This window comes from Sarcophilus harrisii, chromosome 1 (assembly GCF_902635505.1).
Source record: "Sarcophilus harrisii chromosome 1, mSarHar1.11, whole genome shotgun sequence".
NCBI lineage: Eukaryota > Metazoa > Chordata > Mammalia > Dasyuromorphia > Dasyuridae > Sarcophilus > Sarcophilus harrisii.
Window position 1 is genome coordinate 249,787,381 of NC_045426.1, and position 11,204 is coordinate 249,798,584.

Consider the following 11,204-nt stretch of genomic DNA (forward strand, 5'->3'; position numbering starts at 1 on the left):
AATGATCGTTATGAAGATTTAGATGTCAGTAAAATCCTGTTTTTTTCCTTTGGAAATGATTTTATTACAAATTAATCATTAAATATTGAATATAATCTCATAACATTACTGTCAAATTTTGAAGTCTAGGAAGGCTTACAGTAAACTCACCTTTGTCAAAATCTGCCCTGGTATCTAGCTCCAAGTTAGAATAGCTGAAATTGGATCTATTGTTTTGTTAAGAATTAAAGATTCCAGGAACTGTTTTCTTATACATCTGATAGACATTACTGGCAATACATTCAGATGGAACTCCAAGATCCATCTTTATTCCATCATCTTGGAACACTAATACAATCAGAAAAAATCTCAATGCTAAATGCATATGATCCAATGTCACTTGAGAATCCACTGAAGGGAACTAGGTATATAGCCTAAAAATGAGGAGGGGTTGATAACCAGATGTTACAATGAATAGAGTAAGGAAAATCCAAGTGTAAATCTAATCTTACTGGATGACCATGGGCAAGTCACTTAAAGGTTGTTTCCCTTGGTGGCTCAACTATAAAATGGAAATACTGCACCTACTTCAAAGATTATTGTGAGGATTATATGGAATATTTATAAATGGCTGAACACAGGTCAAGGGAACATAGTAAATACTTAATGATCTGTATACATATATTGTATTTAACTTATACTTTAACATATTTAACATGTATTGGTCAACCTGCCATCTGGAGGAAGGGGTGGAAGGAAGGAGGGGAAAAGTTGGGACAAAAGGTTTTGCAATTGTCAATGCTGAAAAATTACCCATGCATATATCTTGTAAATAAAAAGCTATAATAAAAAAAATACTTAATGATCATTTGCTTCAAGTCTTTGGGAAAGGGATCTAGGAGCAATGGAAAGGTTGCAAAGAGACCAATTTAGGCTGGATGTCAGGAATACCTCTGAAATGGACTTTCTCTGAATTTTTTGAGTCTTCCAGCAGGTAATAATTACTCTTTGGAGGTGAGGATTCCTTTCAGGTATGCACTAACTTACAAGGGCCCAAATATACCAACTACCATTCTACCATGCATATCAGCATTGTTTCATCTGAATTAATTGATCTGCATCAATGAAGGGAACCATATATCTGTACCAAGTCTTCTGACATTCTATTCTACCTCCCTTCAAATCTGTAGTGTGAAAACTTTTTAAACCTTAAAATCTAGTGTAATGCCGGAGAAACTGAGTCAAGATAAGAGATTAGAGAGTTTTTAATATTTATTGGAGGACTTAATTGACTGGATCCGACTCTCCTCTCAAAGTATCCAGTATTGAAAGTGAGACTCCAAGGAGTCTTCAGTGAAAAGAGAAACAAAGGCAGAAGGCAAAGAACAGGAACTTATAGGGACAGATCATAAATTCAGTTCTGACAGACTGGGGGTGAGAACTACAAATTTTTGTTAATTGGAAGTTAAGGAAGTGTCCAGCTAGAGACAGGAAGTCTTGAGGAATAGAGGTAGAGGATGTCAATTAGGTATCTGAGATAGGACATTTGGATCTTATCTTTTGGAATGTAAGAGTGGCTAGATCTGTACAGCCCTAATGAACAGGGAAAAAAAAAGTGTGTGTGGGGGGGTTGCATACTAAGTCAGGGAAATTTAGATATAATTTAGGGAAACTAATGCAGGGAAACCAAGGTAGAACAATTCAAGGAGACTGTGGCATAACACTAGTAAATATGAATTATATTGTGCTTAGAATAACATATCAATTCAGCACTAGCTGAAGTCAGATAAACCCTGAACTGATTAAGTAAAGCTAAAACTACTTGACAGCCTTTGAAAAGAAACTATCTATATTTGATGTTCATATCTATATCTCTCCATATATACAATGCTCACACACATAAAAGATATATACATACATATATATGATGCCCATATCTTAGGGTAAATTCTGTTCACATAGAAAAGGTTAAAAATTAAAGGAAATCAGAATACCTATGTCCAAAAAACATTACTAGGAATAATTAAATGATTTCAGTATGGCAAATTCACTTTGTAAAAAAAAAGATCAATAAGATAAACATACAGAAAAATTCGAGAGTTATGTAAATTCACCAAAAATCCAAAATCCTTTCTGTTGAGTTAGTCTTTTACAATCGAACTATTATTAACTCTCAGAGCTCACAAGACCCCTAAGATTTTCCTTTTTTCCTTAACAGAATTAGGATTTTCCGTATCTAATGTAAACAGAAAAAAAAGAAGGAATAAATTACACAAATACAAGAAAATCTGATAGTTATATAATGTTAACTTAATCATCAACACTTGAGTAACTTAAACACACAATAGAAACTTTATTTATTTTTTTTTTTAGCAAGGGCTTTATAAAGCTTACCATTATGCAACAGTAATAATAAACAAACTTTAAAACTTGGTCATAATACATCATAAGATGATAAAGCCAAAGCAATTATACATTGGTCCAGCTATGACAAGTTTCTTATCATTTAAGAGAGAAAAAACTTCATTAGTTTAAAAAAAAAAAAAATAACTAAACCAACCAAACTGATTGTATGATAAAATTTCTTTCCCCTTAATCCCCGGGGAAAAGGAGCCCCTGATCAGTTCCCACTGCTCCACATCCACCTTTGATTGGACATTTTGGCACAACTCAACATAAGTCAAATTATATTGATGGCTGTACAAGCCCAAATGCAAAGAGTGCTTTCTAAACTGTCCACTATTTTACATTACACAGCATAAGGAAAGTGTTCTTTAAAAATGTCATTAGTTCTCAGAAAGAGAAAACACGCTGACAAAGTCACCTTTCTAGCTTGCATAGATGTTGTGACAGCTTTTTTGGTTCAACTAAGAACACAGGTAACAAAATGTATTAATATAGTATTTACTATCATCAGCATTTGTTATAAAACTTCTTAAATGTCATGCACCACAACTAAACCTTTTTTGGTTTAATATTCCATCAGTTCTCCGTCACCTCTCATACTGCCAGAACTCCTAAACTGGCTAGAGATAAACTCAGGTTTAAAGTTTGAACATATTTTTCTTCTTCAAACATCAATGTTTTAAAACATTTCTGTTTTAACTATCCTTTGTCCTTGACTACCCAGGAAAAAATCCCTTTCAGACATGTCAATAGTCTCAACATTTTTCTATAAAAAGTCCTTCTCTCATTTTTTTTTCAGATGGAGTACTATAATTCAAAATATCTGAAACATTCATTTTCTGAAGAGAAGCAGGTAGATTTGGAAACAGATGAGTATCCTGAAATGAAACCTATCACCACTATTCCATCTGAAGCAGATCCATTTGTCAAGATTCCATGTCAATTTCAACACCTTCATCCTTGCTGGTAAGAGTTGCTTCAGTCAGTTTCTCAATTTCTGACAGATCAATGGAAGGTAATGGATTTCTCCAGTATTGAAATGTATTATACTGCCAAAATTCTTCAATAAGCTGTTAAGAGATAAAAACATATCAAAATTAATCAGTGGTTTAGATAAAAGATAAGTCACTACAAGAAACAATTTCCCCTTTTAAAAGGAAAACCAAAAAAGGCTTCATCTTTTATTTTCAAATTTCAAAAATATGTACATCTAAAATACTACTATCAAAATGCATTTCATTATATAATTGCATATTTTAATTTATAATGCTTTACTATTTATAGGTTTTTACAACTATCACTTCTTATTACTAGGAGTTGAGAAGTTTGTGACAATCTTTTCTTAGACAACTATTTTCATTTTCTCCTGCTATGTCTTCAAAAATATTCTTGTATCTACAGCACAAGAATGGAATTTTCCAAATGGTGATGAAGAAATTAAATACCTATAAAAACATAAGCACAACAACCTTTTGTAAGTACCATATTTGTTTTCAGTTCAATCAAAACACACACACACACACACACACACACACACACACACACACACACACGTTACTTTGATGATGAATAGTAAATTTATTTCAAGGAAACTCCTTAAATTAACTTTTTAAAACTTTCTTTGCAATTGCCTTCAAAGTCTTAGCACATTCTTGGTTTTTGATGGTGTGTTTGGTTTCTGAAAATAATCAAAAGTTGTTCTGAATTAAACCTGAAGAATGAAATGATAAGCTTATCAGGTGATATTTCATCTGGTCAAATAATTAATACTACAAAAGTTTGACTACCAAGTAATGAATATTTTCCTATGTAATCTTTCTCAGAAGGCAATTCCATATGAAGTTTTAAACATGTTCTTTTTTTTTTTTAATTTAATAGCCTTTTATTTACACGTTATATGTATGGGTAACTTTACAGCATTGACAATTGCCAAATCTCTTGTTCCAGTTTTTCCCCTCCTTCCCCCCACTCCATCCCCCAGATGGCAGGATGACCAGTAGATGTTAAATATATTAAAATATAAATTAGATACACAATAAGTATACATGACCAAACTGTTATTTTGCTGTACAAAAAGAATCGGATTCTGAAATATTGTACAATTAGCCTGTGAAGGAAATCAAAAATGCAGGTGGGCAAAAAATATAGGGATTGGGAATTCAATGTAATGGTTTTTAGTCATCTCCCAGAGTTCTTTCGCTGGGCGTAGCTGGTTCAGTTCATTACTGCTCCATTGGAACTGATTTGGTTGATCTCATTGCTGAGGATGGCCAGGTCCATCAGAATTGGTCATCATATAGTATTGTTGTTTAAGTATATAATGATCTCTTGGCCATGCTCATTAAACATGTTCTGAATACAGCAATAACAATAGAATAAAGACTTGTTCTTCACTTGTTTCAATGAAGTATGACTCTTCATGATCTTATTTTTTTTTTTTTAATGGCAAAGATAGTGGAATGGCTTGCCATGTTGTTCTCCAGTTCATTTAAGAGATATCTGAGCACTGGGGCAAATGGGTGAAGGGACTTGCTCAAGGTCACACTGCTAGTGTCTGAGGTCAGATATGAACTCATGATCTTCCTGACTCCAGGTCTGACATGCTATCCACTAAGCTACCTAGGGAACAGCACTTTAAACTAGTTATTAGCTCATTTGACTCTACTCTCCCCTTCATGTAGTCTCTATTACAACTAAACTGAAAATGGGAAATGAGGAGACTGAGAGAAGGTATTAGAAAAGATGGCCAATGATGTACTCTATTCTTTCAAGCAGATACTGACTTCTGAAATGAGCCTGGTTTTGCTTTCTTTTACCCTATGTAATCATAACAAAATGTCACCCATTTAGAGATATGTCATCCCAGTTCTGATGGACCAGGCCATCCTCAGCAACGAGATCAACCAAATCATTTCTAATGGAGCAGTAATGAACTGAACTAGCTATGCCCAGAAAAAGAACTCTGGGAGATGACTAAAAACCATTACATTGAATCCCCAATCCCTGCATTTTTGATTTCCTTCACAAGCTAATTGTACAATATTTCAGAGTCTGATTCTTTTTGTACAGCAAAATAACGTTTTGGTCATGTATACTTATTGTGTATCTAATTTATATTTTAATATATTTAACATCTACTGGTCATCCTGCCATCTAGGGGAGGGGGTGGGGGGGTAAGAGGTGAAAAATTGGAACAAGAGGTTTGGCAATTGTTAATGCTGTAAAGTTACCCATGTATATATCCTGTAAATAAAAGGCTATTAAATAAAAAGAGATATGTCATCAATTCTTATGTTGTCATCTCTTATAATCCCACCTCATTTGGGGTTTACATCTTGCCACAGGGAATGGAATAAAATCAAGATGATTCTCTAACTTGGCAATTGATTAAATGTGGGGAATGAGAGAATGTGAAGAATCAAAGATGAGTCAGATGATTTGGAAGAATAGTGACCTCAACAGCAGTAAAGAAGGTAAAAGGATGGCTATCTTTGGGAGAAAATGAGTTCTGTTTTATTATCTTTAGTTTAAGAGATGCCTATGGGACAACTAGACAGAGACATCCACAAGACAATTAATTGATGAGATCCTGAATGGTGGATGTGGTAGGCAGGGAGAAATTGGAGCATTGATAAAACTGTTCCCTGGAGTAGGTAGGAAAAAGATACTGATAGAGATCAATTTAGCTACATGGTTACACCTTCTTGGAGTTGGTACAGTCAGAAATTCAAATTATGTCAAACCCTTGAAGCCTACCCTCTGTGAGGTCATGGGCAACCTCATCTTGTTAAGTCTTGTCAGAAATCTCTATCATGTTCCTGAGATTAAATTTTCTCTATACATCAATTTATAGCACATGCTATCTTTGCTGCACTCCTTTGGGTCAGTCCTCCACAATACTGTCTCATGAAGTCTCTAACTCCACCATGCCTTATGGTGTCTCCCTTCTCAAAATGTATTTACAGCTCCTTACAGCTAACTAACTCTTTTAGGTGCTTAAATCAATTTCGGGATTTATCCTGCCAGCTAAGGGCATGCCCCAACCTCGTGGGATGCTCCCTTTCTCCTGGATAATTATCAGTTCCATCAAGGAACTTATATTACATTATTAATTATTAAAATCCCTTTCTTTCTAACTATATGTTCTCCCACTCTATTTCATATTTACCACTCCTGGTGTATCTATTTCATTTTGTCTATAACCTCTTTTCCTAAATAAACCTACCTTTTGCTAAAGAGAATGGCCATTGTGAATTTGTCACATGACTGAACCCCATTGGTGCTTTTCCTAAAGCACATTATCTAATGCTTCATCAACCACATCATAATGATGAGATTAGAACTAAACAGGCTAGAGTTTAGACATGTCTGTGACCTGTTTTCACAGAAAAGATAGCTAAACCCAAGAAAGCTAATGAGATCAACAAGAGTGTGTATACAGGTAGAAAAGAACAGTGGATGGAAGATGAGTCTTAGAAAAAAAAATTGTATTTATCTTTTGACTCAATTATACAAACAGTAGTCATCCATGTAGATGGAAGAAGTAAAAAATAAAATGAAAAACAATATAATTAAGTACTAGAAATTAAATGATTATCATAACCAGGAGTGTGTTTGGGGGAGGATGGTTGAGTGATGGTGATATAATCAGAACAATGTTTTAGAAATACTCAACACTGTTTCATGAGATGGAAGAGACTTAAGGTAAAGATACCAATTAGCAGATTACTCCAATATTCTAAGTAAGTAGTCTTGGGTGATTAAATTAGGGTGGTGGCCAAATGAGTTTTTAGAAGCATTCTTAATCTTCATTTTGCAGACAAGAAAACTGTCTCAGATAAAATTGAATTATTAGCCCAAGGTCACATAGTATAGTAATATAAAACAAGAAGTCTTTTGACTCTAACTTGCTCATCTATTAATGATAGAATGTGATATATGCTGTGTAGACAGCAAAAAAGGCCAGTCTAACTAATTCATGAGTGCAAGAATAATGTGTAATAAAATTGGAAAAGTATGTCTTGAAGGACTTGAAAATTAGAAAGATATAATAACTCACATTTATATATTCTTTTAAAGTTTTCAAAGCAAACTAATCTAATATTCATGTTAAACATCTTTAAAGGATATCTTCTAAGCATGTTTCACTTGAATTAGCATATTAGAGAAAACCTATCTCTGCCTAGTCTTCCAGTTCTCCCTTTTATAACTTTTTTCTTAACACAATCACTTAGAATTACATATGTACATAACTTTGCAGAATGCAATTAATAATGAATTTTCTCAAAAGAATAAAAAAAGTTGCTTAAGTTTATAGGATTCAGAAAACTACAAGAGACAATTCACCATGTTCCTATTTATTCTACTAAAAATGAGATCTCTTATTTCTTCCAACAGCAGATATGACTGTTTAAGAAATAGTTGAAATAATCAATGTAAATCTGTAAGAAAGGTGAAAATTAAAGATTGAAATCATTAATAATTTAATGGTATTCGATCCACTTAACCATTGGGGAAAAAAAATCCAAACAGCAACTTTTACAGTTCAAATGACAGGAGTAAAAACTTTTTTGGTGAGAAATTTAAAAAACACACTACTTCAAAGTTGGTGAGATCCTGTGATCACTACTGCTAGGCTCATAACCCAAAAAGAAGAAAGAGGAAAAAGCTATACGTACAAAAATAAGTTATTTAGCAGCAGCTCTTTCTTGGTAGCCCCAAACTGGAAAATGAAAAGGTACCCACATACTGGGGAACCACTAAAAAATTATGATAAATGAATGTAATGGAATATTATTGTTCCATTATGAAATGGACAATTTTAGAGGCAAATGGAAAAACCTCTAGGAACAGATATAAAGTGAAGTGAGCAAAACTAGAAGAGAATTTGTAACAATGATAACATTAAAAAGAAAACCAACTTGGAATGACTTTAGAATTCCAACCCAAAAGTCCAGAGGGCTGATGATTAAATATTCCACTTACCAGGAAGCCAGAGAGGTGCTGGACTTAAAATGCTAAATGGGATGTAAATTTTTGAACATGGACAATGCAGAAATTTGTTTTGGAGGACTTTGCAAATTTGTCACCAGGGTTTCATTTTTCTTTTCTAATTGTTCAATGAGGAGTAGAGAGATAATAAATACTTGTAAGAATAATTTTTTTAAATAACCTAAACAAAAAAAATAAAGAGAGTGTCACAGAAAGGAAGGCAGACACAGACCTTCAGACTCCTCACGAATGAAACTGGTTTGATTAGAAATAGATGGAAATATGGTTCAGAAACAGAGCCAAACATTCATGTTTTCTACAAATTCACTTTATTTGACTTTACTAAGAAACATACTCAACTTGATAATAGATATCTGGTTCTAGGTTCTTCCCTGATGATGTATTGTTACTGAATGCTAATTAATTTTTTCCTTAAAAAAATGTTTAATTTAAACTTATCATGGGGATTTAATGTGAAAACAAAAAGGCTACAAAGCTGCAAAGTTAATTTTCCTAAAGCACAGATCTGACCATGTCACTCTCCTCCTCAAACTCCAATGCTATTAGTCCTCGCATACCTCACAGGGCTGTTTTAAGGATCAAATTAAGATAATGTATACAAAGTGCTTTGCAAACTTTAAAATTGTATATAAATGTGAGTTATTATTACACTTTTCCAATTTTGAAGTCCTTAAAGACATACCTTTCCAATTGTGTTGCACTTCATTCTCCTTGCACTCATGAATTAAAGCTAGAAATTAAAGCTAGACTGGCCTTTTTGGTCCTCACATACACCACACTCCATCTCCCCTCTGTGCCTTTGCATAGTTTTCCCTTATGTCTGGAACACACTTCCTCCGTAATTCCACCTTTTGGAAATCCCCGATTTCCTTCAAAATTTAGCACAAGTATCACCTTTTACATGAAGTTTTTCCCGATTCCCTCAGCTGCTAATGCAACATTATGTTGTACTTTGTATATATACACACGTTTATATCTGAAGGGAGTCATTCAAATTCTCTATTTGAATTTTACAATGAAACATATTTAAGAATGGATGTTATGTGCACACACACACACACCCCTCTATAACAGAATGCAGGTTCCTTCAGGGCAACGGCAGTTTAGTGGCACTGAAGATTTTTATGGAACTAAATACAAACTTGAACCATTATTATCCGATGGCTGGTAATCACATTAGCTTGAAGAAAAGCTCAGAGCCTCAGATCAGAGAGAGTGTATTTGGAGTCGGAGGCCCGGGTACCAATTCCAGGACTGCCACCGACTGTGAGACCCTGGACAAGAGACTTGTAACTTCGCTAAGCCTGTGTCGTCTGTGAGGCTTCTTCCAGACCTTAAGATTATAAGGCTAGTCTCTCTGCTCCGGTTCCTCACAGGAGAGGTACACAACACACCACGGATGTCACTGAGCATGTGCGAAGGTGCAGGGCCCGCAGGAAGCCCCAGGCCTCTGCCGCGGCCCGCCTCCTGCACTCGCGGAGGGGAGTGGAGGAAAGGGGACGTCCTCCGAGGGGCCGGCCCAGGAAGGAGGCGGGAGAACGCGGGCCGAGAGCCCAGGTGCCCCAGTTCAGCCTTACCTCTTCTTCGCCGGGCCTGGAGCCTCTGGGCCGCGGGACCTCTTCTCCGGCGCCCCGCTCGGTCTCCGAAGCGCAGGTCCGGAGTAGTGTAGGCGGCCCGGGCTCCTCCGTGGGGCCGCGCAGCTCGGCTGGTGGTTTGGACTCTCCAATGTCCATGCGGGACCCGTCCCCAGGGGCCGGGCCGCTGGGGCCCGCGGCGTCGCCGGAGCGCTTGCTGGGAGAGGACAGGAGCTCCGCCATAGCCCCGTCCTCCCGCTTTCGTTTGCGGCGCAGCTCGGAACCGTTTACCGGCAACCGAGGCCCGAGCCCCGGCGGCGACCACGGCGATGGCGGCGGCAGCGGCTCGGGGTCGTCCAGGCGGCCGCAGGGCAGGAGCCGCTTCCAGGGCACGTGGAACGCCAACGGCTCCGCCGCGCGCCGCTTGGCCATTAGCCCACTAGGCCTGGCCTGAATCAGGCCTACTCCCAAATTGACGGGATTCGGCGAAAGCCGGGGGAGGGGGGTAGGGACAGACAGAAGATAAGGGTCTGACACCGGCTAGAGGGAGGCGGGGACGGCAAGTGGGTGTGGGGAGCCGCGGTGCGCGCGAAGAGCCCGACGTGGGCACGCAGCCTGCAGTCCGGACTCGGGGAGGGTTCTGCGCTCGCGCAGGTGTCAGCAGGCGGGGGGGAGGAGGTGGCGGCGGGGGCACTGCGGGTTTCGAATATGCGCGCGTGCTCGGTGCGGGCGGTCCCGGCCGAGCCAGCTGCTGGTTGGCGGCGGCTCCACTACCGGAAGTTAGCGGTCTACATGGGACGGAGGGGGGCGTTGCTGGGGTTGGGGAAGGTAACCGATTCTCAGCCCGCTTTGCGGAAAAAAACTAGTCTAGTTCTTTCCGTCCTGTGCCACCGAGCGTCTTTTGGGACCCTGTGTCCTGTCTAGGCACAGTGGGCGCTACCTACTAAGCTTTTTAACCAACATTAAATTATTTTTTCACTTTTAAAAATACACTCCCTTTGTAAGCTCGGGACCACCCCTAGAGGGGGTGCTCCAGGGTTTTTTCTTTGAACTCCGTAGGTGGAAATTTAGCTTTGTAGATCAACTAGCAGTAAGTTTATTGCAAGCCGTTACTGTGCTAAGTGCTCAACAAAGCACAGCCCTGTCCTCCTGCAGCTCTCCTTCTAAAGCAAGGAGTCACGGGCAGATCCCTTCTGGGGCACGTAAGTGTAAACTGGAGGCTGAAGCAAAAGA

The 11,204-nt window shown here is 38.0% G+C and overlaps 1 protein-coding gene across 1 annotated transcript; it reads right to left on the reverse strand.

Moving 5' to 3' along the window:
* Window positions 1-2,308: 2,308 nt before the first annotated feature.
* On the reverse strand, window positions 2,309-10,626 carry C1H9orf40 (chromosome 1 C9orf40 homolog). Its single transcript, XM_031939585.1, has 2 exons — window positions 9,975-10,626; window positions 2,309-3,455 (listed from the first exon to the last, which is right to left on the reverse strand). Exons 1-2 carry the CDS (start codon window positions 10,401-10,403, stop codon window positions 3,312-3,314), a joined length of 573 nt encoding a protein of 190 aa, XP_031795445.1. The 5' UTR covers window positions 10,404-10,626; the 3' UTR covers window positions 2,309-3,311.
* Window positions 10,627-11,204: the final 578 nt, after the last annotated feature.

Bases quoted from the DNA above. Each gene is read 5' to 3' on its own strand.
- C1H9orf40 (XM_031939585.1), bottom strand. From the start codon at position 10,403: ATGGCCAAGCGGCGCGCGGCGGAGCCGTTGGCGTTCCACGTGCCCTGG. The intron at 3,456-9,974 runs GTAAGGCTGAAC...ATCTCTTAACAG, and splicing joins CCAGGCCCGGCGAAGAAGAG to CTTATTGAAGAATTTTGGCA.